This window comes from Pinus tabuliformis, chromosome 6 (assembly GCF_031772625.1).
Source record: "Pinus tabuliformis cultivar Carrire ecotype Pingquan chromosome 6, CPIR1, whole genome shotgun sequence".
Classification (NCBI taxonomy): domain Eukaryota; kingdom Viridiplantae; phylum Streptophyta; class Pinopsida; order Pinales; family Pinaceae; genus Pinus; species Pinus tabuliformis.
Window position 1 is genome coordinate 1,643,464,783 of NC_142292.1, and position 22,769 is coordinate 1,643,487,551.

The 22,769-nt window shown below is 39.0% G+C and overlaps 1 protein-coding gene across 4 annotated transcripts in view; it reads left to right on the forward strand.

The window, feature by feature from the left end:
• LOC149265256 (Saccharopine dehydrogenase) overlaps window positions 1-22,769 on the forward strand; it is a 314,496-nt gene that overhangs the window by 52,351 nt on the left and 239,376 nt on the right. For all 4 annotated transcript variants that reach the window (XM_089429228.1, XM_089429225.1, XM_089429230.1 and 1 more), the window contains exons 3-4: window positions 9,757-9,839; window positions 10,038-10,164. In XM_089429228.1, the coding sequence (XP_089285354.1) occupies window positions 9,757-9,839; window positions 10,038-10,164 (210 nt within the window). The remainder of the gene's footprint in view (window positions 1-9,756; window positions 9,840-10,037; window positions 10,165-22,769) is intronic.

Here is a 22,769-nt window from a genome sequence, read left to right on the forward strand (position 1 = left end):
TTGTCAACCCCTCTAGACACTGCGTCACCTAACCAACTAATCAATTTGCTTCCCAGAGTCACTTCTCTCAGCCTCCTGGTCTCATACCCCGACTCCCGACTTCTGAAACTCACTTTGCCCAGGAAAATTTCGGACTCTCTCACCCTCTGCGCTACCTTTGTGTGACCCTTCATGGCCATGTGTCAGCCTTTGCGTGAGAGTTGCTGGATCACTCTCTCCCTCTCTCTGCTGATGATTCCTCTCCAGATGCTATCCCTGCCCCTCAACTGCAAGAAATCTCCTCAATCAGAACTTCCTTATGAGAACTTCTCACTTCAGAAATTCGATCTCTTGATCTCTCGGTGTGTTTTCCAAATGAGCCTCAAGCTCCTTTAAATAATCTTCTTGTTGACATTCAATGACCCAGATTAAAAGTGTAGGAATTTACAGGGTAAGTTCCTCAGACAAAACACCAAAGGACATCGCTCACAACCAGATCGCAGATCAATACACCAGTATTTTTGACGTGGTTAAAACCCTCAAAGAGGGAAACAGTCCACGGCCTGAGCCAACGCGGCCACTTCAGGCAATTTATTAATAAAAGAATGAAAATTTACATATGCTTCTCTCATGCACGGATTACCCTACAAATGACCCTCCATGCGCTTTAAATAGAAATCATGGACCAATCGGGTGTCAAGCCACGGATCAAGTGTCGGTAATACCGAGGAGAGAATGAACCGTCGGATCACTACATATCGTGACCGTCGGATTGTAAGTTACAAAATGTACAACGGTAAAGAAACACACTTTACCTAACTCTATACCTAACTCTATACTAGACCAAGTTGTACTTAACTATTTCCTATGTGTCGGAATATCCTAACATCCCCCCTTAAGAACAACTTGGGATAGGATTGAAGGATTTACAAATATGACACAATAGGAGAAGGAAGGAGGCACTAGAGCCTATCCCCCCTTAGTGACAACTTCCTGAACTCCAACCATAAATCGAAGTTTAGTGAACTTCGCCTCTGTGAGAGCCTTTGTGAAGATGTCTGCAACTTGATCATCTGTTGAACAATATTGCACTTCAAGAACATGGTCGTGAATGAGATTTCTGATGAAGTGCATGTGCAGTTCAATGTGTTTGCTGCGCTGATGTTGGACTGGATCTTTGCATAGCTGAATGGCACTTTGATTATCACACCAAAGTGTAGTCGGATGCTGCTGCTCAAAGCCAAACTCTGACAGGATCTGACGAAGCCACAAGGCTTCCTTACTAGCTTCTACGGCACCACGATACTCTGCTTCTGCTGATGAAAGAGAAATGGCACCTTGTTTCTTGCAAGCCCATGTAATAGGTCCTGAACCAAGAGTGAACACATAACCGGCAGTAGACTTCCGATCATCAGGGTCACCAGCCCAATCGGAATCAGTGAAACCAACCAATAGAGGAGATGCTTCGGCACTGTAATGAATCCCAAACTGAACTGTACCTCGAACATAACGAAGTATTCTTTTAGCTGCTTTCCAATGACTTTCACGGGGATTTTGCATGAACCGAGCAACAAGGCCAACAACAAAGGAAAGGTCAGGACGAGTATGGGTTAGATACAAAAGTTTTCCTACAAGTTGACGGTATAAGGTAGCATCAACTTCAGGAGAAGTACAAGTGACTGAAAGTTTGACTCCAGACTGAAAGGGAGAAGGGGTTGGCTTACAGTCTTCCATGTGAAAGTGGCGTAGAATATCACAGGCATACTTGGACTGAGAAAGGGAAATACCTTCCTTGGATTGCAAGACTTGAAGACCGAGAAAATAATGTAAGTGTCCTAAGTCTGTCATTTCAAACTTCCTTTTAAGGCTAGACTTCACATGGTTGATAAGGTTGGGATCACTACCGGTAAGGATAAGATCATCAACATAAAGAACAAGAATGATAAGAGACTTGCCCACTTTCTTGGTGTAGACAGTATTGTCAGAATGACACCTAGAAAAGCCAGATTCTAAAAGAAAGCTATCCATTTTGGCATACCAAGCTCGAGGAGCTTGCTTGAGACCATAAAGGGATTTCTTAAGCCGACATACAAGGTTGGAGTCTGTTTTTATGAAGCCAATGGGTTGTTCCATGTAGATTTCTTCATGCAAGTCCCCATGCAAGAAGGCAGATTTAACATCCATCTGATGGACTTCCCATTTGAACGAGGCAGCAAGGGAAAGAACAAGGCGGATAGAGTTCATTTTGGCAACAGGGGAGAAGGTTTCAGTGTAGTCAATGCCTTCAACCTGTGAAAAACCTTTAGCAACAAGACGAGCTTTATGTTTATCAACTTTCCCATCTGGTCCATACTTGGTTCTGTAAACCCATTTGCATCTAACAAGTTTCCGTCCCTTTGGTAGAGGAACAAGATCCCATGTATCATTTGCCAATAATGAATGATATTCTTCATTCATAGCTGCTTCCCAATCTGGATGGCCTGAAGCTTCTGCAAAGGTGTCAGGATCATAATTTACTGGAGCTTGAGCCAGTAAAGAAGAGGCTCTCTTGAACTGAGAACGTGTGCGTCGCTGATCTGTAGGATCACCAGCAAGATCACCTGCTGCATCTCGAGTAACACGAACCCATTTTGGAAGCTCAGGAGCTGAAGGAGGATCCTGAGATGGTGGGGGAGGATTGTCATCCTCACTTTCATCATCTGAAGAAGAAATGTTTTCAAAGGTAGAAGAGATAGGGAGAGGTGGCACATCCGCCGGACTAGGCTCGCAGGCCGATATATTTTCATCAAATTTTACATCTCTTCTAATGATAACATTTTTGGACTTAAATGGAATAAGTCTATAGCCTTTGAAATCTTCAGAATATCCAACAAAAGTACATTTTTCACTCTTAGGTTCTAAAGCTTTATGCTTTTCATCTGGAATATGGGCCCACGCTTCACTTCCAAAAACACGAAAGTGACTTACATCTGGTTTGATTGAGCTCCATGCTTCTTCTGGAGTGATATTCTTTAAAACCTTAGTAGGAGTGCGATTTATTATGTAATTTGCACAGTTAATTGCTTCTGCCCAAAAACTAAGACCAAGTCCTTTAGATTGTAGCATACAATTAGCCATTTCCTTTAAGGTGCGATTCTTCCTTTCAGCTACACCATTTTGTTGTGGAGTATATGGAACAGTATGTTGCATTTGTATTCCATTCTCAGTGCAAAAGTTGATGAATGTGTTTTTAACATATTCTCCGCCATTATCAGATCTTAGCTTAAGAATTTGATGTCCAGATTGTTTTTCAACAAAGGCTTTGAAGGCCAAAAATGTGTTAAATACTTCACTCTTGAGTTTTAAGAAGTATACCCAAGTGCGTCTGGAGAAATCATCAATGAAAGTTAAGAAATACTTGCAGCCAGAGAATGAAACAACAGGAAGTGGACCACATAAATCACTATGCACAAGCTGTAAAGGGGCTGAGGCGTGCCAAGAGGCACGTTTTTCAAAACTGTCCCGATGATGTTTTCCGAGTACACATCCGAAACAAACACCATCTCTGCAAGATACCATAGGAAGACCTGTCACCATATTTTCTTTACATAGATGCTGAAGGGAGCGATAGTTTAAGTGACCAAATCGCTCATGCCAAAGTTTGCTCACTTCATCGTTATGAGCAACAAATACTGAGGGAAGATTTGATGACCCAAAGTTGTGAAACTTATACAACCTTGTAGAATCATCAGCAATGCCAGTAGCCAAAATCTGTTTAGGATCTCTTAAGTCCTTGATTACAACATCATGAGGTGAAAATTCAACGATTTTACCTTCACCTGAATGAGTTATCTGATATACAGATAGAAGGTTGCAGGATAAGGTTGGAACACATAATACATCATTAAACTGACCATTGTCTAGATGAACAGTTCCAGTCCCTACAACATTAAGAGATCTATCATCACCAACATATATATTTTTGGTGTTACAATCATTTAAAGAAGAAAACATGGCTTTGTTTTTGGCCATGTGATAAGAAGCTCCAGAATCAATGAGCCACTCATGAGAATGAGAAGAAGAAGATACATTTAATGCATAGCCAGACCGAGATGCTTGACAACCACATGCAGAAAGTGCCATTCCTGAAGATGAAGTTGAAGTTGAAGATTGCCCCAAATGGATGTTATGCTTCTTCATTGCTGCTTCCAAGGCTTCCATCTTCTTAAAGCATTTTGATTCTAAGTGGCCATCTCGATTACAAAAATTGCAATGTCTATCAGTCTTCTTCCCTTTGTTTTTATTTGTCTTATCATTTTGTTGAAATGATTTTTCATTTTGGGGCTGAAATTGCTTAGGACCCTTGTTTGGTTTAGGACCATTCTTTTTAGGATATGACTTCTTAGGATTCTTTGAATTTGGTTGCTGCTGGGCGGCTAACGCTTTCTTGGAAGAGTTTCCAAGATTAAGAAGACCAAGGTGTAAGAGTTTTTCTTGTTCTCTTATTAAAGAATCACAAAAAGAGTCAAAGGAAGGGGACTTGTAGTCTGTTCCTTGAGAAATGAAGGCTTCTCTTGTAGAATGGAAGGTGGAAACAAACACAGAGTAGGCTGGTCCCAACTTAGTAAGAATGGAATAGATAAGGTTACTATCTTCTTTCTTAACTTTAACACCTTCCAAGAGATATCTAAGGGTCTTGAACTTGGACAAGAAATCTTCAATGCAAGAAAAATTATTAGGGTCCAATGTAAGCAACTCATTTTCAAGTTGATGGGCTCTAAGTTCATTTTTAATCCCAAAAACTTTATTGATTTGTTTCATGGCTTCATCAGGAGTATCAAGTTCTGCAATATGGAATCTAAGATCTGGAGAAATAGACATCCCTATCAATCCACGTGCTTGATCTTGCCTATTTTCCCATTTAGCAGCCTTATCTTCATCCTTCGGTTTCTTTTCTTGGCCTGAGGCTATTCGGTAGAGACCTTTACTTCTAAGTAAATCCTCAATGTAGGCCAACCATTGGAAGTAGTTGGTGTTGTCAAGGGTAACTTGGTATTGACTTTCCATTTCAACGGAAACTGAAGCTAAATATGCTGAAACTAAGTGTTCCAATGGATAGATCTCGAAAAATTAGGCTGGTTTAAAAAAACGGCTCTGAAAACGGCTTCCGGATGAAGAAGTTATGGCTTTTTGAAAAAAAGTTGTTGAAGTTGCCGACGAAGTGCGGGAATGTGCGGAAATGAAAAAGTCCGCCCCCACAAAATGGAGACTTGAACCCAAGACCTCTACTCTCTTAAAATAGCTTTGAACCAATTGAGCTATACAAAAAATTTGAGAGAGAGAGAGAGAGAGGGGGGGTGCTTTGGGTTGCGTGCTTGCTTTGAGAAAGCTCTTTTTCCCTACAAAACAAAAAACACAAAACCCAACACGGACATGCAAAGAAAACGAACCTTACGGCTCGAAGTTAGCTTTAGCTGAAAAACTAAATATTTTCAAAAATGAACCTTGCGGCTCAAAGTTAGCTTTAGCCGGAAACTAAATATTTTCCTCAATGTTTCTGATTTTCCGAGATCACCCTAAGGCGCAGGGAAAAGAGCATACGCATGAGAAAAATCCTTCCTTTCTGTTTCTGATTTGCCCAGATCGCACAGAGTCGTAGGGCAAAGAGCATACGCAGAAATGAAAGGTATAGATCCGGTAATAAAAAAGGCTAAATAAACCGAAACCGAAATAAACAAAGAGAAAATAACAGTAAACTGCAAATAAACACTGTATACCTCCAGATCTTAAAAATGACGCAGCTAGGGCTATCGGAAACCTTTTCGCGTGAAACGAAAGGGGTTCCTCACTGGAACAGATGCTCCCAACACAACAGAGCAGTCCTCTCGGCCCGAAAGCAGTCAGAAACAACAGATCTAGGAAACAACAGTCGGATGCAGTTCTACCGGCTTCAGATTTGGATCACCAACGAACGCGGCCCTCAAATAGCTCTGATACCATGTAGGAATTTACAGGGTAAGTTCCTCAGACAGAACACCAAAGGACACCGCTCACAACCAGATCGCAGATCAATACACCAGTATTTTTGACGTGGTTAAAACCCTCAAAGAGGGAAACAGTCCACGGCCTGAGCCAACGCGGCCACTTCAGGCAATTTATTAATAAAAGAATGAAAATTTACATATGCTTCTCTCATGCACGGATTACCCTACAAATGACCCTCCATGTGCTTTAAATAGAAATCATGGACCAATCGGGTGTCAAGCCACGGATCAAGTGTCGGTAATACCGAGGAGAGAATGAATCGTCGGATCACTACATATCGTGACCGTCGGATTGTAAGTTACAAAATGTACAACGGTAAAGAAACACACTTTACCTAACTCTATACCTAACTCTATACTAGACCAAGTTGTACTTAACTATTTCCTATGTGTCGGAATATCCTAACAAAAAGCTAATTAATGGCTAATATCATTTTAGCTTGATCCTCATCTTTTTCTAGAAGTTACACTCACAATTAGATTAATACCCTTTAATATTTTTAATTTCCTAAGTTTAGACTTAGGGGCCCATTAAAAAATATTAATTATTTTAATAAAATTGTCTTCGGGTGGAATTTCTCAAAACGCTTTCTGGGTTCTTTGGAATACATGTGCTCAAGTCTCCCTGCAAAATTTGAGGCCTAGAGCACACCGATGCTACCCCAAATCATTAAGTAGCAGTATAGATGCAACATTTGTGTGGTACTTGATGGACAACAGGTCAGACATCAACAGTGCAGAGGACGATGTTATGAAGTCAGAATGATGCTTGAGTAGATTGCGTTGCTAGAGCACATTCCTTGCTAAGAGGAAGTGTTGATTTCTCGTAGCATCGGTTGTGTTCTAAGTCTCAAAATTTGCAGGGAGGCTTAGACACATGCATTCTCCAATACCTAGAAATCGTTTAGGGAAATTCCACCCGGAGACAATTTTATTAAAATAATTAATTATTTTTAATGAGACCCTAAGTCTAAACTTAGGAAATTAAAATTATTAATGGGTATTAATCTAAACTGTGTGTGAAAGTTCTAGAAGAAGGTGGAGATCAAGTCAATATGATCCTAGCCATTGATTAGGATCTAATCTAGGCCATTGATTGATCAATAAGAGGATTATAAGAGGAGGCTTGATGGGCACTTGGAGAACACACTAGAGGCAGATACTCAGTTATCTGTGTAAGATTGATTTTCTCACTGGTCGAAGTTCGACAAGAGAAAATCGAATCAGAGGGATAGTTGTAGGTGAGAAAGAGAGAGAGGACATCAACATCAGTCGAGAGTACAAGGCAAGAAAACGCAAAGCAGGGAGAGCCATCGCATAAGTGTGACACAGAAAGAGGCAACACAGGGCAGGTTGATGCTGGGACTGCGTGAGCAGTTTGATGCTGGGTCAACGTGAGGAAAAGTGACGCAGGAAGACACAGAGAGGTTCAGAGGGCTGAGGAGCACTTCTCTTGGATCAGAGATTTGTCAGGAAGCGTCTGTAAATTTTCTCACTTCCGTTCTGTTGGTTGTATATTGTACAAGAGATTTTTGCTGAAGTATAATAAAGAAACCCTCATTTGCTGCATTGGTTTTCCCACATTGGGTTTTTCTGGGGACGATTGTCCAAAAATAATTGTTATTGTGGTTATTCTTGTGTTGTTATCAATGTTGCACAAAGCGGAAGCGTTTTTTGGAAGCGGGGATGCCGAAGCGTCATTTTCCAAAAATCTAGGAAGCGAAGCGTCCGCGGAAGCGTCTGCTATATATATATTTTTTTATATTTTTTTGCATTTATACTCAAAACAAACATCCTAAATACCAAATTAATTGTAGAAGACATGAAAACATGCATATTTTTGCATAAATCAAGATAGATATAACATCCATTGTACATTAATGATCTAGAATCTAGATTCTTCTCCTCTTGTCTAGCATTTACCTCTACCTCGATTGTCTAGGGATATTAGTCAACATTGCCCAATTTTGATCAAACTACCTAATTCAAGACTTAAACTATGGTAGCAAAAGCTTAACATGTTTGATCGATGATTTTGACTTGATTGAAAGGTAATTTTTTGCTAAGGGCGTGCCGCGTGACAAAGGAGTTCAACAATTAACACCACCAACACTAGAGTACATATAGGGCTTGGTGCTCTTGATTAAATGCTAATCGCATACCTTCATACTTGATATAATCTAATGAAATGCCACAATCCCATTGATCTTGAATTCCTGAAAACTGTTAAGTCTATTGAATTTTGAATAGGATATGAAATTCTATTTTCTCCATATGAAGTCCAATGAGGCTGGAACCACTCTCAAACATCCCGAGTCATTTCATGGTAATGTTAAAAATTTAAGTAAAAGGATGAAAATGAAAAATAAAGGAGAATGTCACTTTTACTTTAAGAATTTAACATTACCATGAGGGAGCATCTGCTATATTTATATTTTTTTTGCCTTCATTCGTCACCCTAACCCAAGGTGGACCCACCCCCAACAAGCAAACTCACCTAAAATTAAAAAAAAAATTGAAAAAAAAACGATTTTCTAAACGCTTTTCTGGAAGCGTACGCTTCCTCCTTCGAAGCGCCACGCTTCCGACGCTCGAAGCACCATACGAAGCGCGTTTCGGTGCTTCTGTACAGCGCTTCCAAATTTCCAGGAAGCGGCTAAAAAAGCCAAAGTGGCGCTTCTGAATTCGGAAGCGCCCCTTCCGGACAAGCTTCCTAGGCGCTTCCGTACGGGACGCGCTTCGGGGCTTGGAACCGGGGGGGGGGGGGGGGCGCTTCGTGCAACACTAGTTGTTATTGCATTCGCTTTCAGAATTTTATTTGTGGAGACTGCAGTAGAGTTTATTTTGATATTCACTATAAGAACACTAAATAACTTATTTTTAAGTTAATAAGTAGAAGAAATAATATTATCACTGCAGTAGGATTTCTATTTTGAAATTTTCACACTTGTTTGATGTAATGGAGCATCATGTGCTCAAGAACCAAGTCATGGCCATATGAGGGATATAGAACTCATGCTAGGCTTTTGCACATGTGCTATTCTTTATGTCCCGACCATCTTTTTCTTTGTTTTGTTACATTGTGGCCATGATATGTTTTTCCTTTTATTTTAGCTGCATTGACATCTTAGGACAATGTTTTTGGGCCCTACCCAAAGTATGTGAACATATGAGTGCCAAATCCACAAGAACCAGTGACAAGTTGTACTCGAAGAATGAATGTGAGATTAGGGCTTGTAATGTGGCATTGAAAGTGTTAAGTATGGCATAGGGAAAATGGAACATGGTATCTTAATCACGAATTTCCAAGTAGTGACCCTCCTATAACCCAAAGGGCCTTTTAAGGGAGGTTCCACTAGACTGGGGTCAAAGATTAACCCCCTTGGTAAGGTGAGAGAACAAAATTACGGTCAAGGTCTATCAATCTCCCATATCACCCCATCATCTATACTAAATGGCCATCATCAGAAATGGATGAACTGTTATCAAATTTGGGTGACTCCACAGACAGCATTGGATTTCCACTAGATTGTGGGCTCACCGTACCCTTTATAGTCTTTCCCTCTTGTGCAAGCACTACTACTTTTGACGCGCTCTTCAAAATTCCTTTTTGTAACCTTTTATCCATGGAAATAATGTATATTGAATATGAACAAACTGTTTTCAGTTTAAACGCCCATAAAATAATTTTCTAGATATGCACCTTTACCATGCCTTTAATGTAAAATATTTAAGCAATAATTTTGTGATGCAGGTGTGGACCTTGTAGTTCATGCAGCAGGCCCTTTCCAGAGGGAAGAAAAGTGTACAGTATTGGAAGCTGCAATTTCTAGTAAGGTTAATATGCTATCGTTTTCTTCTAGCTTATGTAGGTCTTGGTTTTATTGCTTTAAATTCCATTCAGAGTTTCAAATAATGAAGCAGGCAAATTGGCTGTTTTTCAAGGATGTTTGGCATGTGTGTTTCCTTAATTACATACAATTACTTCTCAGAAGTATTTTTGGTTTAAATACTGTATTTTCAATTGTTCCGCAGACAGCTTATATAGATGTATGTGATGATCGGAGTTATTCATGTCTAGCCAAGTCATTACATGAGAAAGCTGTAGCTGCACGAGTTCCTGCCATCACCACAGCAGGGATTTATCCTGGAGTGAGCAACTGTATGCCATCTGCAAAAGTCTTTGGTGTTCTTTGAGGTTTTTATTTACAAAGACATTATTTGTTTAGGAAAATTTCAATGGCTGAACTTATTCCAATAATTTTGTGAGAAATATGTGTTCATTGACATATATTTTCCTGCCTTTGATATGCCTTATGCAATGATGGAAATTTATTGTTCACGTGAGGTTTTTCCCAAACTTTGTTTCCCTGTTGCTCTCACTAAAGTTCATGGATTCACATGAAGCATGCATTTGCAGATCAGACACATTGTCTTTTGTCATTGAAGGAGTATTGCAGTTATGGAATGAGCTACTCATTGAATTTTCTTTTTTTATAGTTGTTCTTTTCGTTTAATCTAGATACTACCTTTAGATTATTGTTCCTTTTGTTGCATCCTGAATATTCTGATGCAACTTTTGAAGGCTGATTTAACTAAAGTGCAGAAAATTTATATTCAATCAAAAGATGCTTGAACAAAATGTTCTCTAATCAAGATGTAATGCCAGCGGTCTATTTCCACATTTACATGCACAGCCAAAGGTAAACTTTGAAGGGCATAAAAGAACTTTCAAGTAACAGTCCATTCTGTAATCCCCTCATATTGCATGAGGGTAACGCTTTTGACTTTCATCACAAGATATGCTTGGCTAGCCTAGCATTGATATATGTCACTTGTGAAACACCTTAATAACTGTTGATGGATGAAGGGTGACATGGTGTGGTTCTAGCTTATGATGGTATGGTAAGGCTGTAGCACATGGCTTCTCTTATTATGACTTTTTGGCTTATGGTGGGGCTGACTAGGAGTTACCACTTTATTTTTCATGGTACACAACTTTTATGAGATATACTCTTCGTTATCTCTCAAACTCTGCCTAGAGGAAATCATAAATGTCTTAAAAACTCACTCAAAGGGGAAAGCCTAAGGGCACTATCAAGTGGTCATTACCTGTCACCTAATGACTAATCCCATTCTTTAGGCTTAGAGAATTCTAAGGCCAAGGGGAGATTCCCTTAACTAATCCTAGCCTTATCATGACTATAGGGCAAAAAACACCTAGGATTAGTTTCTGTCTGAGTAACTCACTTTGAAGCAGTGTTGATAATATCGGTGTCGACATATTTTGAAAATATCAGCTATGTTTAAAAATCTGAAAAAATGATTTTTTATGCTTGCCGATATTTGCTGATATTTTCGCCGATATTGCTGATAAGTTGTTTTCTGGACCCTCGCCGATATTTTGCCGATACGGATATTATCAACACTGCTTTGAAGGTTGAAGAAACTTCTAAAGGTGAAGTCCCCAAATTTCAATGGTGGCTTGATAATTGCTTGGTGATGTTCGATGTCCCAATGATTAAAGTGATGCTGCAAATATAAACAACAACTTTGACATGAAATCAATGTGATGCTGCAAATATAAACAACTTTGACATGAAATCAAATGTTTATTGTATGTTGCAAAGGTGTACCTCATTAGGTTTTCAAAGATAAACAAGTGAATATGCCACGCATTTATAATTCTTTCATATTGCATCTTCAATATGTGATAAGTGTGAACATTGATAAAGAAAAAGAAAGCATTACTACTGCTTCGCTTAGCAAAGTTGCTGAAGATCCTTGCAACCTGCGAAAGTTGCACACATAGGACAGAGGTTCATTGTCACCTTGACCCAAGTCTCCACTCTTAAAGCCCAACTCCTGCCAAAAATAGTTACGAGAGGCTTCCCTTGAATGGCTCTAACCAACCAATACAAGAACGGTGCCTTGTAATGGGGTCTAATGGTTAAGTGGAGAAGTTTTATGTTGCTTCCCTATTGGCCTATTGTGTAAAATCTGCAAAAAGATATTTTAAACCAACAAGAAAGACACTCAAAACTAACCAAATATAGTGTGTGAGTAGTCAAATCGAGTTTACATAATATAAGAACTAATTATACAAGTATTTCTATGATTAAATCCTTGGTTAGAGGGATTACCGTGTGTTACCGATCTTTGTAGCAGGGCCGCTACGGTCCTGACAGCCTTGCTAGATTGGCACACACAGGCCAAGTACCCACAGTCACCTCGGCCTGTGCCCCTGCTATTCCATACCCAACACCTCTTCAACAACCAAGGGAGAAGTCACTAAATATTCCCCTACAATTCCAGTTTATGTCCAGTGCCTTGTATGGAGTCAATGGGGTGGAGGTTAGTGTTGCACGAAGAGGAGACGATTTTTTGGAAGCAAAGAGTCGAAAACATGATTTTCTAAAAACCTTTGGAAGCAAAGCGTCTATTATATATATATATATATATATATTAAAAAAAACATCCAGAATACCAAATTAGTTGCAGAAGATACAAAAACATGCATACTTGTACATAAATCATGATAGTCATGGCATCCATAGTACATCAGTGATTAATTATTCGAGCATCAACCATCTAGATTCTAGCAGGTACAAACAAACATCATTTTTTAAAGCATATCACATATAGTAGAAGGTAGAAAATATCATGTTTTAAAGCATATAATAGAAAGTAGGACATTAGAAGTTAAAAGTTAAAACATTTAAATAACTTATCTGGCAAGTTAGCAACTATCAACATGACCAAATAGCTAAGTCACATGACACGAGGACACGAGACACGGAGGACACGTAAATACGAGTATTCAATACGAAACGCAGTGACTTGGAAACAGGACACGGGGGACACGTTTTATATATATTTAATATATATATATATATATATATTAATATTATATATATATATATATATATATACCGAAATATAGTTTTTTATCCATATTAAATTGCAGGTTGCAGCTTATCTAATCAAATTAAAATATAATTACTTCTCAAAGTTCATAGTTCACTTTAAAAAAATAAATAGAATCAAAATTTAATTACTTCTCAAAGCTCAATGTTCATAGTTCACTTTAAAAAAATAAATAGAATCAAAATTTACAACTTACAAGCACATAAGAAACTAAGTAGTAAGTACTTACTACTAATTATAAATTTAGAACTTAGATATTAAAACCATAAAATGCAGATTTTCCATTAAGTCATTAAAATCAAAATGTATCACTGTTCAATGTTTACAATGTACATAGATAGATCGTAGTAGATACTGACTCCTGAGAGAATGACAATGGAAAATACAAAAGAGTAGATACTAGATACAAAATAAGTAGGAATATCATAGCTCGGTACTGGTCCATGAGTCATGACTCATCACTCTATCAATAGTCCATGTCCTCTATGTCATAGTCACCATCACTGCCATTGCCATCTGACTGTACTCCATCCTCCTCCTCTATGCCTAATCTTGGATCTGCTGCTGCATTTGTTGGTGTGGAGGATGACCCCTCAAGATGCTGTCTCTCATCATCAAAAGTCACTGGCTCTAGCACTGGGTCATTAAGATCCATGTTAGCTAATGCCAATTCAATACTGTCGTCCAAGCCCATATCATCAGGAAACACATCCCACATCTGTTTTTCCCTTCAACCATTCCCGTCTCTGCCTGTAAATAAGACGTAGGTTGGTGTGCACATACACCATTGTCTCCGCCCCGGATTGCTCAAGCTTGCTCTTTTTCAAACTATATAGATTCCCGTAAGTGCTCTAATTCCTCTCACAACAAGAAGATGAAGTAATTTGAGAGAGGACCCTCAAGGCTAACTGTTGTAGAATAGGGCATGTTGCCCCATGAGTTGCCCACCATGCATAGGCACTTTTGACCCCCCTATCTCCAAGTACATCATACCCCCCAAATCTCCTGGTGCCGGTGGAAAACTCTACAAAGCCTTCCTCCACCTCAAGAAAAGATGTGTTATCCTGAAATATCCTTCTGAATGCTATTTTCCTCCCCTGTGAAATCTCTCCATCCATGTGAGGAGGGTATCTGTGTGAGGTCCCACCACGGAGCCACTCTTGACTGTAGTACTTGGGATTCAAAGAGTGAGCTAAGCAATGCAAAGGTGTGCAATTCTTATCCCACCTAGAGACAAGAATATCCTGTATGGTGGACCATAAGCTCTCTGCTGATGTCTCATATGCAGGGCACTCATTCTCCATAACAATAGTCTTCACAGACTCAATCATGGAATCCCAACCCTCATAAACCTCTCCTAAGATGGGTTGGTCCGTGTTTGCAAACCGCAAGAAAGAAATGATAGGGTTCATGATCTTTATGGTAAGATCCACCCTCTCCCACCAACCATCATCTAACATCATGTCCTTTACCTTTTTTGAAGCTGTTTGATCCGTCTTTCTCCAAAAAGACCAAAGATCTGAAATAACCATGGCCCCAAGAGCGGCCTTCACCTCCTTCAACCTCTTAAGCATGATGAATGAGGAAGCAAACCGAGTATCTGCAATCTTCAACAAGGATAGATGTGTGTACTCTTTATATATTGTGAGGGCATTGGTATGGTTTTGCACAAAATTTCGGATATGGCGTGCATCCTCAATAAGATTGCCAATCCATGTCACATCTGAAGCAATAGATTTGAGTGCTAAATTCAAAGAGTGAACAATGCATGGTGTCCAAAATATTTGTGGATATTTAGTTTCCACAATCAAGCCAGCTGCTTTGCAAACAGGTGCATTATCTGTGATGATTTGCACACAACTTTCAATGCCTACTTCTTCAATAACTTTAATAAACAGCTCACCCATATATTGTGCATCCTTGTATTGCCTATTTATATTGAGATTTAGATCAATATTTCTATTTATAAGTACGCGCCCCTATTTTTATATTGATATGTATATTTCTATTTCTATTTATATAAGTATGCGCCCCTATTTAAGAGCATCAACTGCTTTCAAGAAAACCGGTCCATTTTGAGAATATACCATGAAATTGATGAGAGGATGGCGTGCTGTATCTGTCCATCCATCAGAAACAATACTGACACCAGATGAGATCCATGATGATTTAATAGGTTGTAGAATTTTATCCACCTCCTTCCTTGCCTTAACCAACAATGTGGTTCTAAGTTTTTCTGAACTTGGAGGCACATACCCAACTGGAGCTCTATGAACTAGAGCTCGACACATCTCAATAAACATAGGAGACCGTGCAACATTAAAAGAAATGAAGTTGAGATAGAAAAAAAATGCCAATGTAAGATCAACCTCATCTCGTTGCTCACGCTGAAAAATCTTGTCCATTGGACCACCATAAGTTTGGGCTGCCCTCTTTTTTGTTGGCTGAATTTCTTTTCTCCCAAATCTACTACTATTAGCATTCCTCAAGAATGGAAGAGGATCTTCATTTTTACTAGTTTTCCTGCTTGCTGCCACCACATTCCCAGAGCCAGCTGCATCCTCCCTTTCCAAATCCATTTTTTCTCTAGGACTAAAATTTTTGCATGCTCCAATTCCACAAGGAAGGCCCAACAAATGGCCCTTAACTCGAAAGTAAGTGCTCTTAAATTCACCCTTGCAGAAATTACAAGACCAATGCACATTCTCTCCCGGACCAGTGTTTGGCACTTGCTTCTTGGTTACACACTTCCAAAGAGGGTATTTTTTTAGCTGTTGCTGTTGTCCTGCTGCAACAGCATCATATGTTAATGCTGGCGGAGAAACACCTACAGCTTCACTTGAAGCACTTGGGGCACTATGACCAAGAGAAGGTGAAACAGAAACACTTGGAGGGGGGACCACGAATAGCACCGCCGTTCCTTTGACCTCGGCGGGCTGCCTTGGATGATTGAGCCATTAATCTTCTCATTATTATAACGTTCACACACCTTCACCTACAAAAAAAACAATTAAAGTCACAATTAAAGTCTTGCTGTTTCTTACTGTTTGTAAATTGTCACAAACCACAATAATTATGCACTGTCAAAGGTCACAATAATCTATCACTGTCATATATGTGTTTCACTGTTTTAAGAATTTTTCAATTTTAATTCAATATTCAGTTTGTTACAAATTGTTGGGGTGTCTTTGATGTGATTAATGACAAATTGTTAAAAGTTAGGAAAAACTGTAGCCATAGGTGACAGTACCCATGGTAACAAAGGAAATATACACAGTGAACTCCACAGCACTGACTTCATTTCACACAATAAGCATAGCTGCAGCCTGCATATATATATAAAAGGTGGTTTTTCATATTCTGTGGAAAGCTGAAAGTTTCAGCTATCAACTTGTTTGCCACGGGAGTCAGCCTTTGTAATCATACTCAGCTTTGTCAGCAGTCGAGTTTCTCATAGTTCTGTATTGAAGGAATAACTGAAGTTACATCTTAAAGGAATGGAGTAAGCTCTGAAGAATGGAATCCCACAACCAGACAAGCTAGCAGTAGTAGCTATTGGTAGGGAATCAATGTTAGATCAACATGTCTTAATGGTTAGCAATGCATAAATTCTCACTGACTTAATGGGATCAAGGTTCAACAGCTGATATGTTATAGCCTTTAAGGAATATAATACCCTGTCAGATATAAAGCAGCCACAACGAAATGTGAGTTTTGAAGTATGGGCATAGTGAATTTCAAATTGACATATTTAGCCAGTTAATAAAAAAACTGATGTGATACAAATTTTGAATCTCCAATGATTGGCAGAAAAGTGTGCTACATAGAGATTTCAGCCTTCAGGGAGTGCCTATTAACTTGTGAGTTTTCAACCGATGTAACATATCACTTTTGGATTTCCATTTTAGAAGAGAGGCTAATCTGCTGGAGTTTCAAATTTAGAGATTTAGTCAGGTAAATCTAGTGACTGCAATCTTGATGAAATCAGACGTGCATACAGCTTGCTTGAATTGCAATTAATTAACATTCAATTCTATATGTGAAACTAGGTAGAAGCACAAGCACAACTGTCAATAGTTAATCAAGATTAGTTAGGATTACATTAGATAAGGTCAAAATTAAATAAGATTAGATAATCTGATATAGAAGGTTTTGTATTTTGTGATGTTGAAATGAATGAGATAACTGAGTTATAAAATCTTTGATGGTGTTTGCTGTTTGGTCATCTATTGCAGCGTTGAAAAATAACATAGTATTAGGCTGTCACCAGTGTGTGAAGTGAAGTGAGAAGCAATAATGGGAGTGCCATTCATGCTCCTTCCCAACAAATCCCAGGAGTGGAGTGTCGTGGAAGCTTTTCACTTATAAATTTATATATTATAAATTATTGGTATGTGTTGCATGAGCCCTCACTATCTAACAAACTTGAGACTTGTAAATATGTCCTTATGACTTGGTGGTACAATCCAAATCGTCTGTTGCCATGGTTCCAGAGGAAAATATGCACCTGTTCTTGAGTTTTTCTGTGGTCCACATGTCTAATATGCTTTGGAGGCTTCAATGGAGAAGGGGGCCATTACTAAAGCTGCAGTGCAAAGCAGGGGCAAAGGAAGCTTTTAGCAATGAATGCTGGGAAGCTAGCTTGAGTAGCAGATGTTGATTGCAAATCAAGAACAGATGTTTTTACTGCCAGTTGACATGCTTTCTGAGTGATCAAGCGAATTTAAAAGTTGGATAAGTTCTGTAGAGACATGTTGTGAAGTCTTAGACTGGCGGTGAGAACAGTAGTGTTAAGATTGAAGTTAGGTATGACGGATTCTAATTAACAACGACTCTATCCCATATATGCATTCAGCTTCCAAGTTCCTATACGTAACAGAAACCAGTCAGCTCATACCACAGTTCAAACTGATATCTTGAGAAGGTTCACGTTGTTCGTTTGACAAAAAAAAAGAAATGCACAGATAAAACACGGGTTCCGGTTTAGGGGTTCCGGCTTATTGGTTTACGGGCCGGTCTTGAACGCTGCACACTGGCACACTCTGCTCCAGACTTCAAATATAATGCTAACTTCAAAGACAAACACCCTGCTCGCAGCTCCAGACGACAGCTCCAGACAACAGCAGGACGAAAATTACCCGGAATAGACCAACGCGTAGGCTTTAAATTATGTTTTTTTCGCGGTACGTATTCAACCTGTCGAAATACGTTAGGGCAACGTATTCTACCAACCAAATACGCGTATTCGAAATTTAGGACATGACAGAAAACGTAGAATACGTATTCAAGTTTTCATGACATGTTGAAAATCGTATTCGACACGTATTAGGGCCGTTTTTGTGTCCAATACGTAAAATACGGGACACGGGACCCTGGGGGACGTGTCCTGTGACTTAGCCAAATAGTAATGTTTAGAAAATAGGCCAGCTAGCCACCACAATCTGCACATTGAAGTAGGAAGACTGAAAAATTCACATTCATTGCACTAAAGTCTAAGACTCTAATCTATCATCTATAGACTATGACAGAAAAGATAGTGAACTGTGAATCTATCTACTAATCTCTCCACCTTACAACACCACGACCACTATGTGAGCCTCCATGTGGTGGTAGTGAAGAAGATGGTGGTCATGGAATTGAAGATGAAGCCCTTGCTGCTATTGTTGAAGACTTGAATATTTGGACCATGGCATTGGATGGGGGTGGCATCTTTGTTAGAAAAAGAGCACCAAGGACAAGTGTTCCTAAGGCTTGGTGTCTTGCCTAGGAAAAGGTGTCCTAATACTACCACCTTGACTTAATTTTATGAGAAAGAAAGTTAAAGTGACTTTACAAGACATAATGTCCTAAACTGACTTTAGGAGATATAAAGTCATAAAGTACTTTTTGAGTTAATTAATGAAAAGGGGACTTAGGGGATAAAATGATTTATGGGGCAATGAGGAATTAAATACCCACCCTTGATCTCAATGGCTAAGATGTAATCTCAGGCATTGGCTCTTAGGGTTAGGTCTCCCTCATTATGAGAGAGCAAAAAGGAAAAAGCAAAGGGAAAAAGGCACCACTTGCACACTTTCTTCATGAGATTTGGGGAGGGGGTTAAGAGAGCAAGTTTAGCAAAGGAAGGAGAGTATAGTAAGTACAAACAACATTAATTTTGAGGCACCCTCTATTAGATTGACACTGTACTAGCACAATTTTTGAGTAGTAATTGCAATCTAAAGCTACACAATTTTCAAGGAACTCAGGCACGAAAATTGAGGTGTAGCACATTTATTGTGTTGTCAAAGCAACAAAAACTCAAGCACAAAATTTGAGGCATGAATGCACAAATTTTGAGAAGTTTTGGGCATGATTTTCAGGGTTTGACATGCATTTAATGCAGTCTGTCAGAGTGTAATGGCCCATCTCTAATTAAAGGGAGCATAGGAATATTAGCATGCATACAAAGCATGCATATGATAGCTACATATGCATGCATCACATGTACCGCACTAGTATACATACTAGCTGATATTAAAAAAATGTCTAAGTATAGGGTAATGAATTGATTTGTGAAGTAAATACCTTACTCACCAAAATATAATGAATATATCAAGTGGGGTGCTTGATATGTATACCACCATCATAACATATAAGTAATAATTATTCCAAGATAAAGTAAATACAATGGATTATGCAAAAATAAAAGGGGATTATAATTATTATTTATTGTATATATTATATTAACTAAAAAGAAACTAAATAAATATGCTGGAAAGGATGTATGATGTTATCATTTCAATAATTAATTCCCAAACAATTTTAATAATTAATTCTAAAGATATGAATTAAATTAATATGCATACTATTAATTAAATTAAGATAAGAATTAAATCAATATTCTTATACATGCTAATATATACGGGTACCAAATTAATAAATTTTAGTAAAAGTGTAAGCTTAATAAAAAGTATTAAGAAATTGAAAAAAATCTAAATGCTATGTGGTCTCATGAATTAAATAAATGTTGAATTTAAGATCATCACTCATTACACTTATAAAATGTGATCGCCTCTTCAGACCCTTCGAGATACCAAGTGACCGACAGAAGGCGTGGAAAACCTTATTAAAATTGGGAAGGTACTGATGCTTTGGGGGATATAAGGAGGACAAAGAGGGCATAGACGGGGGGGAAAAGTTTTTGGTCTTTCACAGACAGAGAAGGAAATACTGAGAAAGTTACCGACAAAGAGGAATTTTGAGCAATTTTTCTTGGAGTTTTGGGCACGGGGGCCAGAAGACCTCAATTTCGATGCCTTTTGGATTTGGGAACCGGATAGGTTGATCCCAGATAGGCTGGGGGGAGACGGTCGGTTTGGTAGCAAGGGCGGGAGCAAAGACAATTCAGAATTGCCTTCAAACACGATTTCCTAGTATTTGCATTTATATTGTTAAAATTTAGATTGTTTGGTTAATTCCTAAATTTAGGGCACAAAATTTTCAATTCTGGTTAATTGTAAAAGTTGGGTATTACATTTTTATTTAATAGCAAAATTGAGTATTACACAAAGTTGCCATAACAACCTAGAAATCTAGGAAGAGGGCATGATATTCTAAGTAGTGTCAGGCACGAATTTCAAGGTATTGAAAACGCTGAGATTGGCACGAATTTTTGGGAATCTTTGGCATAGGAAATGAGAAATGTCAACATAGAAATCGAAGGGATGCCTGACACAAACTTCAAGGAGCTGTCAACACATTTCCCAAGGAATTTTGAGCACGAAAATAGGGAGATAATTTGATTGTGCGTGTTGCATTTAATTGCTGTAAATTTCTCTGATAAGAAATAAATCTCTCTCTCTCTCTCACCGGTTTTCCCTTCAGGGTTTTCCCAGGGTCATTGGACCAAAATTCTCTTGTTTTAAATGTGTAGGTTGCTTGTATTTTTCTCAACAAAAGCAAAAGTGAAAAAGTAGAGTAGGCTCATGTGTTTCTATTTTCGATATTTTTTATTTTGTTTATGACAACAACATAAAACATGCGGGTTGGGCATTAAACATGATGAGATTTCACAAACCCTGAAACCGAGTTGGGCATTAAACTTGATGATATTTCACAAAACTTGAAAACTGGTTGGGCTTACAATCTCAACATGATCATCTTCATCATGTATAAGAACATCCTCCAATTGCTCTATAGACAACACTCCATCCAAATCCTCCAAATTGTCCTCCTCTAGGTTTTGTTTACCAAATCTTCAAGTCTTTATTTGTCTTTCCTCTTCAAAATAATGGGACAACAATCACAAGTTGTAATGATCATAAACCAAGCTCTCTACTGGACTTACATTTAACCTGTTTCTTTTGACACTATGGATGAAACTATAGGTACTCCAACACCTCTCTGCAGAAGAAGTGTTGACAACCTGCAAGAGCACCTGTATCGCTAAACATTGTAGATGTGGAGTAGCACTGCCATGCATGTTCCACCTTCTTGAGAGAAGAAAAATTCCCTTGATCTCTAATGGCATTATTGAAATGTGTAGCTTGGGAGGTACTCCCACAACCCTTGGGGTCTGGGTTTGTGAGGAGTTGACCCACAAAATGTGGTTTGTGGGCAATGTACCCAAGTAGTGGGCTTTATACCCAAAGTTGTGGGCGAAAGCCCCAAGGAGAATTTGATTGTTTATTCATTGGATGCATGAGGGGCACCCTTGATGGACTAAGGGGCACCTAGGGCTTCAATGGAGTGGCGAAAAATGAAAGAAATTTTATCTCATGATTTATTAGTGTTTGAGCATCATTTGCTTAGTTCGACTTGAGCATAAGTGGTGGCCCTTGGTGGCTAATAGACTCCCCCAAGAACATTATAAAAAGGAGATAAGGTTGAGCTCATTGTATCATCCAAAGGAGTATGTTCTCTCATGTGATTTATGTCCAAGAAGAGTGTGTGAAAAATCGGTAACCCGATTCCTACTGCAATAAATTGATGAGATTTCTCCTATTTATTAAATTACTTTAAACAAATTACTTGCAGTCTTCTACAACAAATATCGAAATACATACACTGTAAGTTACACAAAATAAATACTTCAGAAACTAAATGCTGCACGGAGAGAAAACACACACAAATACATTGTTATTTTTGGACAAACGTCCCCGAAAAAATCCAACTTGGGAAAATCGGTGCAGCAACTGAGGGTTTTATTATTAAGCAGTATTTTTTTAGTACAAATCTCTAGATGCCCAAAATGGCAATCTGATATAGAGAATAAGATGGCAAAGAGGTAGTGAGAAAAATCTCACACTGCCACTGGCGATTCGAATCTGATCCTGGCTCTGGATGGCTAGCCCCACGGAGCCTCTGCGTCTTCCTACGCAGATTTGCGTCACAGTCTCTAGGCTTTGCGTCACCCTTCTCGCTGATCGATTTGCCTCTGGAACTTCGATTCTCTGGCCCTCCGGTCTCACACCCCGGCTTCTGGCACTAGATCTCGACTCTCCCAGCAAAATTTCGGACTCCCTTTGAAGCTCTGCACTGCCTTTGCATGGCACTATGCTGCCTCTCTGAACCTCTCTATGCCTTCTCTGCCTTGCATTCTCCGGATCTGGAAAAACTCTCCTGCGGTGTACTATCGCTGCCCCTCACTTCAAGAAGATCACTTGATCTCTCTCCGGCAACTCAGTGCTACTACTCTTGAGAAATTCGATCTCTTGATCTCACTATCTCGGTGTGCTTCTAGTGTGTTCTCCAAATGCCCATCAAGCTCCTTCTTATAATCTTTTGTTGGAGCACCAACGACCAAGATTAAAACATAATCAAAGGCTGAGACTAACTGGGAGTTGATCCTTGTCTTCT